At 44.7% G+C, this 16820-nt stretch overlaps 2 protein-coding genes across 3 annotated transcripts; one reads left to right on the top strand and one right to left on the bottom strand.

Annotated features, from left to right (window-relative positions):
• The first annotated feature begins 207 nt into the window (after positions 1–207).
• On the top strand, positions 208–7248 carry LOC124661970 (protein MEI2-like 3). 2 transcript variants are annotated; one of them, XM_047199860.1, is made up of 12 exons: positions 208–383; positions 1752–1931; positions 2053–2098; positions 2823–3074; positions 3214–3614; positions 3710–3865; positions 4756–5113; positions 5392–5968; positions 6055–6139; positions 6223–6291; positions 6516–6695; positions 6824–7248. In XM_047199860.1, the coding sequence occupies exons 2-12, from the start codon at positions 1821–1823 to the stop codon at positions 6983–6985; spliced, it is 2397 nt and encodes a 798-aa protein (XP_047055816.1). In that variant the 5' UTR covers positions 208–383; positions 1752–1820; the 3' UTR covers positions 6986–7248. The 2 variants fall into 2 exon arrangements, with proteins under 2 accessions (XP_047055816.1, XP_047055818.1); XM_047199862.1 differs by lacking the exon at positions 208–383 and adding an exon at positions 727–845.
• A 4359-nt stretch (positions 7249–11607) lies between these two features.
• Positions 11608–16737, bottom strand: LOC124665531 (BTB/POZ and MATH domain-containing protein 2-like). The gene is made up of 3 exons (XM_047202932.1): positions 16702–16737; positions 13134–13183; positions 11608–13050 (listed from the first exon to the last, which is right to left on the bottom strand). Exon 3 carries the CDS (start codon positions 13040–13042, stop codon positions 11921–11923), a length of 1122 nt encoding a protein of 373 aa, XP_047058888.1. The 5' UTR covers positions 13043–13050; positions 13134–13183; positions 16702–16737; the 3' UTR covers positions 11608–11920.
• Between the last annotated feature and the right edge of the window lie 83 nt (positions 16738–16820).

Raw genomic sequence — 16820 nt, 5'->3', positions numbered from 1 at the left:
TTTAGCATTTTTATTTCAATTATTAGGTACTATAGTTCTGATGTTGTCTTATCTATAAGACGATCCCATCACAAGATATCCTTTTTCTTTGTAAAAAAAGAATAAAATATTTTTTTGATATTGCTACGCGCACACACATCCACCCTACACAAGCAAGCGCGGTGTGTTGTTTTTGGGGGAAGGCGAGCGCGAAGTCTTCATCTCTTTTCTCCCCCAAAGCCCGTCCGTTACTGTTTTTTCCTTCTCCATATTTCCCGAAGCGGCTGGCTGCAAATAAAGAAGAGAGAAGAAAACAAGAGAGCAGTGCCCTCCCCCAACTCCGGCGGCAACCCCCGGCGAGCCCCGCTGCCGCATGGGGTGGGAGACACAGATCGGAAGCGTAGGTAAGCCCCGCACTCCTCCCCCGTCCCCGGTTCGCGCGCGATCCGTGTTTTAAGCTCGAGATAAGCAGTTTGCTTGGGGCGGCAAGGTCAGGGAGGGGTTGCTTGCAGTGTGGGGGAAGAGGAGAGATTGAGGGAGATGGATTTGGCTAGTGTAATTCCGGGGTTTGGAATCGCGTAGGCGCATCCCCTTCCTTCCTCTCCACCCCCTTCCTCCCTCTTAGCTTGCGGCGATGGAGAAGCAACCGGCACGGCTCCTCCCTGCTTGGCTTAGTTTACCTCCGAGTTCATGGCAGCATCCCTAGCATGCCATGCCATACCATATAAGCTGCCGCCGCATGCTTACCCTCATTAGTCCAATCCCATCAACCCTACTCGGCTCTGCTTTCTTGTTTTCGCGGTTACTCGACTCTGCTTTGGGGGGCAATAGCTTCTCCTCTTCTTGTTCCTGGTGGCAGGGTGGTGGTGAGTTGCTTCAATTGATTTCTTTCTTTCTTTCTTTCTCCCTCCGGTCCGTCGCTTTCAATTGGATTTTATTTCCGTCCTGCCCCAAATGTGGATTCACCAACACTTTTCCAGAAAGAAAAATTAGATGCAGTTGAAGCTTGCTTGCAGTTCCTTCCCCTGTTCGATTTGCAGTTTCTTCCCCATTTTCTTGGCCATAGACAATCATACAGACCTTCGCTATTTTACTCCCTCTGAGCCCGACCGACCATGTTGTCTACAATTTGGGGATCTTTTGGCCGCCTTACTCATCCACTAGCACTGGTTTAATCCAGTATATAAAATTCCTTAAAAAAGCGCAGTACTGCATCAATTAAATAGTTCCACTTCTAGCTACCAGGTACAACAAGACGAAAATATTTTTATTTTCAATTTTACGACTGAGAAAGTGGGGAGCATTAATTTTGGCGTGGCGCTGCTGACTAACCCTTTTGGCCTCCTCCTCCCATTTCTGACCTTTTCTCGCTAGATTCCTTCTAGAAAAGGGGGAGGGTTTCTGTTTCTTGAGGTGGGGAGCGGTTCCAGTTCTTCCTTCCCCTTTTTGCGACTCCTTTTTCCAGTTTGTTGGTTCACAGGTTTGCCTTCGCTTCGAAATTTTGGGTCACACGGTGCTATCTATGGTCCTAAATTAGGAAATAAGGAGAGGGTTTCTGTTTCACTTTAGGATGAATTCAGATGCAAAACTGTAGCATCTCTTGAATTTGGTTGACTATTTATTTCTTGTAAGGCATTGTGTTCCGCACATCCAAATTTAAGCATGTCGAATAAGCGTGCAGTTTCTGAAGCACTAGGGCTTTCTGTTTCAGGGTGCATCATTCTCTGCTTGTTCCTTTTGCCTTACTGTTCCACTAACTAATTCCTGATCAGGCAGTTTGAGGGCTTGAGGTGAACAAACAATAAGAACCGCTGACAAAAAGCTCCGGTCCAGCATCACCTATGGTGATAGCATCTGGAGTCATCGACAGGGGGCACCTGTCCCCATTTGGCGGCCCACCGGCCGACTCTTCATCCTCGTTCTTCTCCGAGGATCTCGTTGTCCCACCAGAGGTTAGCAGATAACCAAAGGAAATAAGAGAGCCTTGGTTTGATTGCTGTTGTTGAATAATGCAGGATAGTAGTAGAAGTTGCACCACATAATTCGTTTGTTCCCATGTTCCTCTTAATGCAGAGGCAGGTTGGTTTCTGGAAATCGGAGTCAATGGTGGATCAGAGAGGTGTGTACCATGCTCATCCATTTGAAAAATCTTTGATTATTGTTGTTGACTCTTGCATGCATGATTGGGAGTTGTCCAGTTAGGTGTCCTCTTTCCAGTTCATGCTGGCTGCGGCCTAATGTAAGCATTCTGGTTCTCCTTCGTGCTCAGTGTTGGTAGTTGGTAGAGTGCTGGAAATGTTGATGCTCCTGTAAAATCCACTACTAAAGAAGACAGGGATACATACCTAACTTGCCTTATCCAACTCATGCTTTGGTGGACAGTTTGGAAACCTGTGTCTCATGTTTGTGTGGAGATATTCTGCCTGATACATGTCACAGAAGTTGTTTGTGGCTAACCAAATTAACTAGCTAAACCAGAAAAATGACTAGGCTGTTGCATCGGTTTAGTCCTGAAGTTTTCTTTTCCAAGGAATTCCAGTCTGGACTAGACAGGGTACCAAATTGTGTAAGCATCCATCCGATTTTAGTAAGCATTTTGGTGCATAAAAATATCGGTGGCGTGGTTTGGCAGGGAATGAGTGGGCTCTTTTTTCTTACAGTGTAGTACCACTTATGGAATGTTTGCTGAAGACGGTCTGGTAGGAATTAGTTGGGAGGCTAACTTGGCAGTTAGCAAATAAATGCCATAATCAACTTGTCATTCAACACATGCTTTGTAGCTTTTGTGATATGATGATAAATTTGATGGCCCTTCAAGAACTGAGTGTTTCCATTGATGACAGGGAGCAACTCGGCTTTTGCTTCTCCACTTGAAAAGATACACCCGATGGGAGCAAATCCAGAAGGCAGTCTGGAACGTACAGGAGGTCAAGGCTTTGGGGGCCTAGATATCCTTCGCGACGGTAAACTGACGGGGCAAGGAAATGGTTTGACTTTACCATCGATGTCCTGGGGTGATATGATCACGACTCCTGGATCTAGGCTTGGCTCGTCTGCGAGAGAGACAGATATTTCTGAAACAGCTAGTGGCAACTGTGAGTTTGCTTTGCTCTCAACTATACCTTTTTTTTTTGCAAGAAACTTGGTTGTCTTGTGATAATTTGAAGGTAATATGCCAAGATGGTGTACTGATTTTTGTTTACCTTGATGATCGTTTGTCTTGTCGTTTTGCAGTGAGAATAAGGGCAACTGGTGCTCATGGTCAGTCTGCTGATACACTTGGCTTCATCTGTGAGGGAGATGAACCTCTAGGGTCCATGGAAGAAGTTGAAGCTCAAACTATCGGAGATCTTCTACCAACTGATGATGATTTGATATCGGGCGTTGTTGACGGCTTTGATTTTGCTGGCCTGTCCATCAACCAGGATGATGCCGATGAAGATATATTTGGCACTGGAGGAGGGATGGAGCTGGAGAGTGATGATTCCAATAATAAAGTTGCAAAAAATCTGGAAGGATCCTTGAAGTGCCAATTTTCTGGGGAGCATTATGTCAATAAATCCCCTTCAAGGACTCTTTTTATCAGAAACATTAACGCCAGCATTGGCGATTCTGAGCTAAGAGCTCTATTTCAGGTTTTCCACTTTTTTCCTTCTTATGTCTTGAGGTTCATTTATTTTATTTTACTCTACCCTTTTAAACTCGTATATAATATATTTCTTTACTCCAGCAATATGGGGACGTACATAAGCTCTACACCTGCAAGGACCGTGGGTATGTAATAGTGTCTTACTATGACATAAGAGCTGCCCAAAACGCAATGAGAGCACTCCATGGCAAGCCTCTGGGGTTGATGAAGCTTGATGTACAATTCTCCATTCCTAAGGTAAACATGTTACCAGATAGTCCCTGATGCCAATTTGTGCCTTCTCTGTTACATGCTGGATATATGACCCTGTTCTCTCAAACTAACTTGCCAAAAAATCATGCGAACAGTTCATGTGTGTCCCTCATTTAATCTGTGAAATTAGCCTGCTTGTATGCAAGAATCTACTCAATGACATGACATGTGCTGAAAGTAGTGTCAGCATTGCACGCCTTTCACCTCAAAGTTAATATGGCCATCCTGGTCTTAGAGGTTGCAAGGTTTATTTATAAGTCAAGAAACCTTTCCGTATTTTTGTAGTTCTTTGTAACTTCTATATCTGCTAGTTAAGAGCTCGGAAAGGCTATGTACATCGCTTGATGCAGATGCCAGGGTTATGTCTAGAAAACTAGGAGTTATTATCATGAATGCTTATTTGTAAGTCAAGAAACCTGACTATACTCCCATATTTTTGTAACTAAGTAGTTTGTAATTTCTGCATCTACTGGTTTAAGGCTTGCTTGGTTACGTCTCGAAACTAGAAGCATTTGTCAAAAAAGGGCATTTATCATCATGACCTGATTGCTTAGAAATTAGTATGAAGTTGATTCTTGTTTTCCTTGATTTATTTAGCATCTTTATGTTAGTCTTTTACAACATATGGTTAGTTGTTTGTGATTATATACCGGTACCACCCTCTCAACTTGAATTGAGAAAAATTACAGCTACAGGGAAATATGCGCATGCTTGATGTGGTGTTCGTGTTGAAGCTGTGGACTGTTTTAGTATATGCTTTGTTCTGCTATCATGCTAAAACATACCTAAAGATCTCTTCACTTGATGACTTGAATTTCTTAGCACTGGACATCTATACAAATGTCTTCATGCTGATATGGCTGCTACTTCTTTAGGAAAATATATTTTCTCCAGTCAGCCCGCAACTGGACAGATCACCCCGTGGCCTCTGTACAAGTGGTCCTCAGAAGTTGTCATCGCCTATCAGAATAGAACCTACGCATCAGTACAATAATCAAGCTGCTATTAACGAACTTGGTGGGTCACTTGGTCAAGGAAACTTTGGACGTGGAATGCATATGTTCCACCCACACTCACTGCCGGAGTGTCACAACAGCATCTGTAATAGCTCCGAGTCTATGACATCAAGTGGCAGGAGGGCTAGCTTTAGAGGAGATGGAGTGGATTACAGTCATCTCCAGAAAGTGGGTTCCGATAGCCTCCATGGGCGTTCCTTCAATCAATATACTGAAGGTAAAACTTCTCGGCTTGGACTGATTTTCATTTGTCACCCATAAACCTTTTTTTTTACCTTAATGTGGATTTGTAAAATCACTGGTTTCCATAGTGACTAATAACACTACATAGTTTCGTCGCTAGAGCAACATCATGGTACACATTTGCACTGTTTAAAGGCTTTGGTATACCATGTTAGAAACTTGTTGAAGCATGGACTAAATGTTATACCTCTTTGAAGATTTTTCTTTTCTTTTCTTTTGGAAACTTTGTCAACATAAAAGTTCACTTTGCAGGAATTGGAGTTCCCGGAGTTGGAAGTTTCCCCCTTCATGGACACCACTACAGTAGGAATCATTCAAATGGTTTTCCTCAAAGCCCCTCCCCTCCCATGATGTGGTCGAATCCGCAGCACCCAGCGCGCATGCATGGTTATCCCGGTGTGCCACTTCACACACTGAACGCTGGACACCACATGGGTTCGGCTCCGAGCAACGGAGGCAGTTTTGAAAACGTGTGCTCTGTTCATCCAGGGTCTCTTGGAAGCGAAGGGTTCCCTGGTAGCCCTCAGCTGTATCCATCAGACCTTGGTGCCTTTCCACCTGCCAGAGGAAATTACAGGGAGACTATGTTCTCTCCTGCCGGTGCTGGATTTCCATCGCTGCGACAAATGTGCCGTGCAGTCAACGGAAGGAACCCTATGGTCCAGGTTTCTGCTTCGTACGATGCTACGAATGATCGGATGAGGAGCCGCAGACACGACGGAAGCAGTGTTCAGCCAGAGAACAAGAGGCAGTTTGAGCTCGACATTGACCGCATAGCGAAGGGCGAAGACTCGCGCACCACGCTGATGATCAAGAACATTCCTAACAAGTACGTTTGCACCTTTCTCTTTCATGTTACCGAGGGGTCTTTTTTTCTTCTTCCGTGGACTCACGCTTGATGTGCTCATTCGACAGGTATAACTGTAAACTGCTTCTGGCCGTCATCGACGAGAACCACCGCGGAACCTATGATTTCGTGTACCTTCCGATTGACTTCAAGGTATGTTCACTGTCCTAGCATGAAGTCTGGAGTTTGCGGTAGAATTTCTGGGTACTGACACTGGCAGTGTTTGCTTTCCTCAGAACAAATGCAACGTGGGGTATGCTTTCATCAACATGACTGATCCGCGGCACATAATTCCATTTTACAAGGTATGTACACCATAACCTTACTAGCTAACACTAAGAGCTATATCCAGTTTTCCAGTTTGTTATACCTTCCAAGAGAATAAACATGAAATCTTAAATATTGCATTGTATTTCACATTTTTTATGTCTTGCTTTTATTATTTAGGAGATTTGCTACTATGACTTGCTCTTTCCAACTGAAAGTATGTTGACAGCTAACTGGAGAGAGAGACAAACTTTTTGTGCAGACGTTTAATGGCAAGAGATGGGAAAAGTTCAACAGCGAAAAGGTGGCGTCTCTTGCGTATGGCAGAATCCAGGGCAGGAGCGATTTGATCTCCCATTTCCGGAATTCTAGTCTGATGACCGAAGACAAATGGTGTCGTCCTATACTTTTCCACAAGGACGGACCAAATGCAGGGGATCAGGTACGAGCCATTGCGCTCTCAGCATCATTCTTATGCACCTGTTTCATGGTTCCATTAGTTAAACACTTGCTAACAGATTCATCTAATGATCTGAATATTGACATTGGAGTTTCATGCATCTTTTCCAGGAACCTTTCCCCGTGGGGAACAACATTCGTCCTAGGACTCTCCGAAACAGGCCGCTCCATAGCTCGGATACTAGAGCCGGCGACGCGAGCCTGTCAACCTCACCTAACCAAGAGAACTCAAGCCGCGGAGCGAACGCGGTGGAGGGCGAGGACCCGCACTAACCGGGGACTGGAGAAAGCTGCAATAAACCGGTGTCCCCAGTTTTGCTATTTATTTTTCTCCTTGGCAATGTCGGGGCGGTTTCCCCCCTTTTAGTTTGGAGAGGAGCTCAGATATGGCGACAAGGCGCAAGAAGAGGTGGTGATGTGTGTTTTGGGCTGTGCTGGAACGAAACTTGTATAGTGGAGCTGTGAGGGGGTGTTTTGAATGTTATTTGACCTGAATGTATGGAAAACTTTGCTCGTTTTTGCACAGATTAGCTTGATCTTGTTGTTTCGCTGTGGATGATTGTCAACGTTTTGGTTAGGCCTGATGAGCACAGAGCACATAGCATGGAGGAGCAGAACCTGACACGGTGAGGATGCTCACTCAGATGTATACCAAGATATATATCAAGTGTCAGCGAGTATTGCTTAGAACTCAGCTACTGTACAAGATATGACATTAAACACTGCCTGCTGCATTGTTTGCATGTACATGAGCGTCGCTTTGTTGCCGATATCTCACACATTCGACTTAGACGGACAGCACTGCTCACCACGGAGCCACGTCACAACCATACCAGGAGCCTACATATAGTTCTTTAGACGAAAATAAAGTGTATGTGACGCTACTGTAGTGACAGGGAGTTTTGCAGTAGCATCATACAACACTTAGCAGTAGCTATCATACACCCAACAACTTGGGAGAGGTTGAACGGACAGTAAGATAGTACACCTAGCAATGCCGTGGTGGAGAATAACCCAATTAGCAATTTTATCAGTTAGTCATCATTATATCGAAGACTTATGTGACAATTACCTAAAGGGCCAAGTCCACACATCGATTTAAAGATGCAGTATAAACGGGCAAAGTCATTTCTTCTAAACCTTGTAATTTTATGCTGGGTTTGAAACAAGCTTGAACAGGGTTATTCGCACATGCTTCTTGATAGCCTGCAGCTATTTCCTGCACCACTGGCGCGCAGTGTGAAGAAGTCCCCAGCGCGTTCAAGATGGACCATGGGCCTAAAAGCCACGTTGTTTGGTGACATGCACAGAGTTTTTTCGGCCCCATCGAGATTTGGGCTCTGCCTATTTGGTAGGTTGGTTTTCAGGCCTTGTAGCAGCTCAGGACGACGCCAGTATTGTTGCCAGTATTGTTTGGTTGCAACCCATAATCCGCTTCCGCTTACCTCTTCCCTGCGATCAACAACACAAGCAAGAACACAATCATAGACGACAGAACTTAGCAGTGATCATAGACAACACAAGTTCACGACACACAATTTTGCAGACACGATCATAGGTCTGGACACGGCATACAAGATCATAGTTCAACACACTAGACACGAATAGCAACTAGACACGACATGGTACCAGGTTAGCTTCAGACATGATGCTCGGAGACGACACACCTGGTGTCATCGCCATGGTACGAACACCTGCTCACCACCCAAGTGTAGGTGTGGTCAAAGATGATCACACTATACTCCAAGGAGGACACCTTCCTGAAGGTGAGGAACTGGCCTACCTTGAGCTGATGGGCGATGGCGAAGGCCGTCCATCCCTGGTCGATGAATGCGTCATTGCCTTCTCTCCTCGTAGTCATCTTCCAGTTGCATCCAGTGTTGGTGGTGACGATGATGTTGGAAGGAATTTCTACGAACCACTTGACGAAAGCTTTAGGGATCATGAGCCGGCCGAAGGTGAGCTTGAAGATGATGCGGAGGAAGCGGTCCGGCTCTGCGTCCTCGTGGAAGTGGCCGACCTTAGTCGGTCTTCCACGACGCTTCTTTGCTGGTCCCTCGCCGGGAACCTCAGCAGGTGACCCAAACATGATCTTCTCAGTCTGCCAGAAAAACACAGGCCATTAGAGGTGTGCTTGCTCACAAGTAGAAGGCCTAAAAACGGACATTGATAACATTAGTAAGGTCTCATACATTTGCTCAGACGGCAGACATAGGGAGTAGCCACAAACTAAGTGTATTGTGCAACGACTGTGGCACACATGACTAAGTTTGAGGCCACCACCTAGCCTTTCATTGTGCCTTTGTTGAATCATTGACCAATACAAATGAGGCCTCATACATTTGGTTACATGGCAGGCAGAGGGACTGTCCCCAAACTAAGTCTAGTGTGCAACGGATATGGCACACACGACTAAGTTTGAAGGCATCATCTTTCCCTCCATTGTGCCTTTCTTAAATCATTGGACAATGCAGAACTGAAGAAGCAAAAAAATGCAAAGCAGGGTATCAGAGGCCTCATACAATTAGGACATATGGAGGATATGTTTGACCAGAACCAATGGCATGGTCATGTTAAGTCATGCCATAGGTTCTGATCAATCATCTCCTCATACTATGACCTCAGGTTATAATCATTGGCCTAGTTCAATCAAGAAACAACACAAGTAGCAGTTCAAATTGAGTACATTACGAGTGGTACTTGGGGTACATTACAAATTCTACTTAGGCCACATTACAAATTCTCCTACAGTACATCTAGAACACATTCATCACTCGTCACAAGTAGCCCTGATCCTCTTGAGCTTATCCTTGATTGCAAAGTTCACTTGAAGCAGATCATATATGTCATACTCTAGCTTTCTCTTCTCAGCCTCCAAAGCCTTTTTTTTTCCGCCTCCCATTCCTGTTTTTTAGCCCTCATCACTTGTGCTTGTGTTCTCTCTAGATTCTTGAGCATATCAACTTTGTTCTTCAAGTCCTCTCACTCCTCTTGCGTCTGAACAAACTGGCGCGACTCAGCTTAATCTTTCGCACAACAATCACAACATGCTAAACCCAAACACAAAAAAACCTTCCCCTCTATGCATGCACAATACAATCTGGCAGAGTCACCAATCCAAAGCCCGGTCTATGAAGGATCTACCGCGATTGGAGATTAGAGTAACATATCTAAGCAATTCGAGACCGTGAACAACAAGAACTGGACAAGAACAGTAAGCAATGGCGTGGAACACGTTGCCAACATCAATCCGGACCCTATCCTAATGGAAACCCGAGCAGATCTAATGTGCATGTCGTCGCAAATGCAGAGAATGGTATTTTCTGACAGAACGAGTACGAAGGTGAGAAGGAGAGGTCCTTACCGCCATTGTTCCGACCGAGGACGAGCTCGAGGTCGCGGGCGAACTCGAGATGCCGATGAAGACTGCGGAGCAGGTTGCGGCCGATGTCGTGGTGCTGGTCACCGACGTCTCCTCCTCCGGTACCGGTGCTCCTCCATGCGGCGGTCCAGCGGATTGGTCGGCGGGAGGGGAACTGCCGGGTGATGTGACAGTTTGGGGGAGGTGAGAGTGCGGTCGCGAGTGAGAAGAAGGAGAGGGGAGCGGTGGGGCTAATTATGACGCGTGTTCCCGAAGGGACGTGGCGTTTCCACCTCCCTTTCCCACGCGTGCAGCCTTCTGGCCAACGGGCCTGACCCCGGAGAAACTGCCATTCCAAACGTTCCTCCAGGGCCTGTCCCGGAGGTGCTTTAAAACCCGGTTCATGCAAGAACACGGTGACCTGCATGCAACCAAACGGGCCGAAATTTGCTGAACGGATGCGAGCCAAGGTGCATCTAGGCTACCAAACGCGCCATTCATCTCCCCCCCCCTATACTTTTCCCTGGATTTGCGTCCATCGTGTGCAGTGGCGGAGGCGGCAGCCAGAGAATGGGTGTACATGATCTCTAAGATATCACGTTTTTACATGGTTTTTTAGATTTATTTAATGTGCATTGCTCTAGCCATAGCTACTCAAGCCTTTTTTTTATCAAAAATAATGGGTGTACATCTGTATACCCATGTGCTCAAGTAGCTCCACCTATGACCGTGCTAATATTCCAAAAGACATATTTTGTAAGAACATATATATCAAATTAATTCATGGCTACATTTACCTATGCTGTAATGGACTTATCATCATATATAACGTGCACTGTATTAACACTTCAGCAAGGTAGACACCAACTACTTGCATACTGATGCTAACACGAGCATAGCTTGGAAAGAACCAGGCAGCAGACACCAACTAAATTGACCAAAAGGTTTGGCAGCAGAGAGAATGCGTTAATGCCTGCAATATATATTTTTAAAGAGAAAGAAAAATATTATGACAACAATTTTTTACGATTTATAGGTCATTACTCATGAGTGAAGAAAGAAATGTGTTAAGACACATGGAAATACAAGATCGCCCAACAGTACTCAGCTTCTCACGCATGTTGTTTTAATGACCAACATGACACTTTCTCTTGAGAACACAATTCAGTTATCTACAATGATGAACTGGACCAACCTAACGCATATCATACTAATAAATACAACATGATGCATTACACTGACCATATTTGCACGAGTAACATGACCAGTTTCACATCAGATCATCATCATATTTTCCCTTCTAAGATATAAGCACATTTGACAACAAACATAGAAAACAAACCACGGCAGAAACCATCTGCCAACATATATAAATGGTGCTTACCTGAGCTTGGATTCATCCTGCATAAATGAGTGTAGAGCTTCAACAGGCAATGAGAAAGGACAGAGCAGCAGGAACAATTGCCTACATAAATCAAGCACCCGAGGAGACAAAACAAGCACGATCAAGTATTCCAAATTCTTCCCCCAAAGATAACATTGGCATAGTACTTGATAACCACTAGAAAAGGTTTTTTTACATGACAGCGAAGGCACAAAGCAACAAAAGAAAGACTAGCAAGAGACTTCGCACAGATCACCTAAAACTGAGACCATCCAATTCAATATTTGCCATTTGCCATATGTTCGACCTTTCCAGTTCAACAAAGATCCAACATATAGGCAAATGACATGGTGAAACGAAAATGTTACTTCAGGTCTTGCATGCATTACAGACACGCAAACTACCATCTACATAGACGATCCAATCACATATAATAGTGTTACTTCCAGCCACATTACATCCTCTACCGCTTCCTCTTATTGTCCTTCTGATTTGATGCAAGCTTGGCAATGAGCTCATTCAAAACAGAGGGATAGGTTGTAGTTATATGCTCCCAGCCATCAGTCGCCATTACTTTTTCCAAACACGGCGGAGACTGGACTTGGATAAACTTCAAGCATGTCTCCCTCAATTTGCGGCAGTGGTGTTGCTCAGCTAGAGCAAGAGTGGATGCCACCGAACTCACACCTATATGCTCAGACAAGTGCTCTTCACATAAGAATTTGAGCCTTGGGAGATCATACCTGTCTGCTGCTACAAACAAGTCGTGCAGCCACATTACACGCTCTACGTCTTCCTCTTCTTTGCCGTCTTCCTCCAGGTCAAGGCATGAGCCTGTGTAGATAAAGCTAAGCAAATCCTTGAACACTTTTGCTTCCATGTCTTTAATCTGTATGACACTTGACGTAGTGCCTTCCTTCATGGGGCCAAACAGTTGTGCCATGAAGACTGTAGACCGGGCTGCAAGCACACACCGATGTGCAGGGAATGTCTCGCCACTAACTTCGAATGTCACATCAGCACCCACCTTATTTTGAAGGAGATAGTCAAGATGCTGACCTATGTCAGACATGGTGGCACCGACATCCTGGGTGTTAGGGTCCTTGCAAACCATGATGTCGCACCGGATGGTGAAACAATTATCCTTCAAATGAGTTGATCGTTCAAGGGCATCTCTTTTCATGAAGTTCTCAGATCCCCAACCATAAAATTTTGTGGAGAAACTGCGTGGCTCAGATGCACGAATGCACATCGGTTTTTGATACTCAACCTGGTCGACAAAGCTAAACCCCACGTGCACCTTCACAGCCTCTTCAGGATCGACATCGCAAAGGCAAATATAGCAAGAAATATAGTCAGTAGAACTCTGCTCGTAACCGTTAGGACAGTAATGGATGCACCATTGATGGCCTCCTATCATGAAAGGCCCAGACGTGATCGCCTCGCCGTTGTGCATCTCTTGTAGGGTTCCCAAGTAGTCTTTGACCACAAGCAGGTGGTACCCACTGTTCGTGCCAGTATCGACGGCCGACGTGGTGCAGTGCTTTCCATCGGTGATGACAGAAACACCGGTGAACAACGACATAGCGAGATCTGCAAGTTGATCCGAAACATAGGCACCATTAACATTCCAAGATTCGATTCAAAGATGAGATGGATGATCCGAGGGGGCAAACCTGATCACCTCCCGCTGAGAGATGACACTCCACTCGCTGGTGCGTGCGGCCTGCACATTTTACCAAGAGTTAGGATTCGGTTGTCTATAAAAATTCATGCCATCTTTTGCTTGCATTAATTGCTCACGTAACAAGATTCTATCAACATTAGTCTATACTATTATACTGGAGTTGGTCGTTTGTCACTCAACGCGTTTGATTGTCGTCATTTGAATCATCTTGCCCGTCCAATCTAAGTCGATCTAATTTCACGGTCTGATTAACATCATTCGTCCGATCGCTTTTCAAGGCAAGTCACGATCCTCCACTTATTGCCTCTAATCATGGTATTGAATCGCAATCAATAGAAATTAAACAGGAGATATTTTCTTGCCGTGTATGTCACTCCGGTATACAAAATTTATGTGCTGCATAATATCTTTCCCCGTATACTCAACTGAGATCTGGTTTCCTTACACATACCATCCTCCTATTCTTCCAATGAATGTGTGTTGTGACACAGACCGGAGCGAGGGTTAGCACCGATAATGCTACACCTACGGAAATAATTTACGGAAAGAGCTCTACCTTCTCTCCCAGACAGCGGGCTCCTCGTACTCGTGCACGGCGCTGCTAAACCTGGCGACCGCGGAGCCCATGGTGTGGCCGTTGCAGCTGAAGTTCACCGGTGAGCTGGAGACGGAAGCCATGGCGTTCCTGGAGGCGGCGCTCATGGAGGCAAACATGGGGCGCGAGAAGATCCTCAAGGGGTATCGCCGCTGTCGTCGTCCAGGCGTGCACCCATCCTCTTCTTCCGATTACGACGCCATCGACAACATGGAAAAGGACAGCCTGGAGGTGTGCAGCATCGAGGTGCAAGACTTCGGGTACCAGATGTGCGCCGCCTGCATGCTGGCGCTCTGCTGCCACAGCAAGCCCATTCGGTTGGATGCTCATTTAAATTTAATATTATTTCCTACGATCTCCTCATCTGATATATTTTCTTTACTATTCTGCAGTCTGTAGCTATTGAAGATGGGCACTGCCACCATCGATGCCTATGCCGACCGCCCGGGAGGGGAATCATTGTGTCACGTATCAGGCTGCAGCCGTTAGCTTTGACTGCAGTGGATTCTTTGTCTCTTTTGAGGTCAGTCGGGAGGAGCCCTTTACCTGGAGGTTGTGTCATTCAGTTAAACCTTTCAATTTCCGAACTTCCGATTCAAGATCAAGTATGTGTATTTAAAATGTAGATACAATCTTGAGCTCACATCGTGGACAATGTCATGCATTTTTGATTTTCAGTCCTTTGTGGTTGAACTTCGAGTTCTCTGTCCATTTCTTAATCCATCTCGGCATCTAATTTGTGGACAAAGAAAACGCTCAATCCAAGTGGAAGCTCGAACCTGTGCTGCTACTTCACGTACACAGTTGAGATAGGAGGTACCGCAATGTCTTTCTACTTTTTTGTATCAGCTATATATGAAAGCCATTTGGCATGATGTTTATGTAACGTTTCAGTTGCTTGGCACGGTGCAGCTACTCCATTTTCTCAGAGACTCTTGCACTTTTTTTATCTTTACATATTCAGGAGGAGAGACGAAAGCAGAACTACATATTTGGGTGGAGTCTGTGTTCAAATCTATATGTTTAATTGTTCGATCCTCTTGCACCCTAGCCTCTACAGATAATCTTCAGTGATTTCCATTTTGCAAATTTGTTTCATGGAATATACCATGTAAGTTGTATCATACAGTACTACCATAAACATGCATGCTCACTTTGATTTCTATCTGGTTTGTGATCCAAAACAACGAAGAGAGCAGAATATAATTTATTTTTTGCTCCAGATTTTTTTTCTGCTCTTTCTTTGTTTTCCTCTACATAATGTTTAATTGGACACAGAAGGGATAGCATACATGATGTTTCTATTAGCATTACAAAATTTGATTTTCTACGCTAAACATGTTTATTGTTATTTGCAGATGAACAAGTAATAAATTATCAACAAGGCATCTCATGTATGCTTCGTAAGGTGCACCGTTCGGTCGCCAATTATGTAAAAGAATGTCTCATATGTCCTTAGTCAGGTGTAGCGGGTCAGGCGCCTAGGTCTTTAAAATTTTCATTTAATTTTTATGATCATATTTTTCAATGCTTGTGAATTATAACTTTATTATCAAATTATCATATTGCATCTGCCTTATAATCCCTGTAACCAAGGTTTTGTTACTTGCTGGGCGTATAAGGGAATCTCTAGAAAGTTTCACGATTGGGTTAATATGTCCCTCCTTGGTTTCCTATTTCTAACAGTGCCATATCTTATTTTTTTAATCAACGTATTTGTACAAGTAAATGAGATGGATACTCAAACTTGCACCTGTAAACCTTGCCGTACAAATTAATGTGAGAGAGGAGACAGCGACCCCCCCTCACACACACACACACATCGAACCCTCTACCTTGTCACCCGACCCATGAGGGACGTGTCGGATGCCCGTTTGGTCAAAGCGAGATGCCGTCGATTTGGGGGAGACCGGCAGCATTGGCATAAAACTTGAGAGACAAGGTATGGGAGAGGAGACAGAGGGGCGATGCCATGCTAGGTCATTGGAGACGAGGCAACAAGCGGCCTCTAGCTCTTATGATTAATTAATTGTTCGAAGTTTTATTCTTTCTGTAGCAATTCAAGGATTTTTTTAAAAAAAATTCATGTACCATATAGTTTTTTTAGATCAAAGTTGTTATGGAGAAAAATGACCTGACGCCGATGATGGTTGACTTGAAGGGAATCAAGACTTAGCGGGTTTTACAGAATCCAAGAGAGAATCATCCTTCTATAAATGATCATAATTAAAGGGTGGCTTTTTCAGTTTGCAAGGTGAACATTCTATATTGCACATTTTTTTGTATTCCCACGTGGAATCTTCTTATTAATGACAAATAGTGCTCGTGTAGGGTGGTTACAAGTCAAGGAATAAAATTTTGAAACATTTGCTTAATAACCGAGCAAATGAAGCCAAAGACATCATATATAGTATTGTACAAGAATATCTAAAGTGTGTCAACGAGTGTTTAAGTAAAGTGGAATCTTGATAGTTTTACAATACTATGTGCTATCTTTTTATACACGTGAATATTCACATGAATTATATGAATTGCGGATAAAAAAAGACCGTAGCAACGAACGCGCATTCAACTAGTTTCTACAATACTACACTACGGATCAGGAAAATAGCAATTGTCTATAAAATTGGCTACAAATCAGGAGGATAACTTTGTTTATACAACACTATAAATCACCTAACAGGAGATATACAAATCAGCAGCAGCGGTTAAGCTATTTCTGTATTTCACAGTGGGATACGTAGCAGAAAGAAGAATCAGCAAACTGGAGGCCGGCAGCTCACCGGGGGAGACAGCGCCGGTGGAGGGCGCCGAGCTCGGTGGAGGGCGTGCTCAGTCTGGAGGTTGGACTCGGGCTGGGGACTGGGGTGTCAGGTGAATGAGCAGTTAGTTTTTTTTAAGAAGCTGGTCGTATCACATAGTCAGCGAGGGACGGGTATGGGAAGGCCCCGAGGAGACGAACCTTCCGGAAGCGGCGGTAGGGAGCCGCCGGTCACCTTCAACGACGGCCAGTTGACGGCGGCGGGAATAGGAGAGGGAGACGGCGAGTGGAGTGGGAGGCGGCTGAGCCGTGGTCGAGTC

The sequence above is a fragment of the Lolium rigidum genome, chromosome 6 (genome assembly GCF_022539505.1).
Source record: "Lolium rigidum isolate FL_2022 chromosome 6, APGP_CSIRO_Lrig_0.1, whole genome shotgun sequence".
Classification (NCBI taxonomy): Eukaryota; Viridiplantae; Streptophyta; class Magnoliopsida; order Poales; family Poaceae; genus Lolium; species Lolium rigidum.
This window is presented reverse-complemented; position numbering and strand designations above follow the sequence as displayed.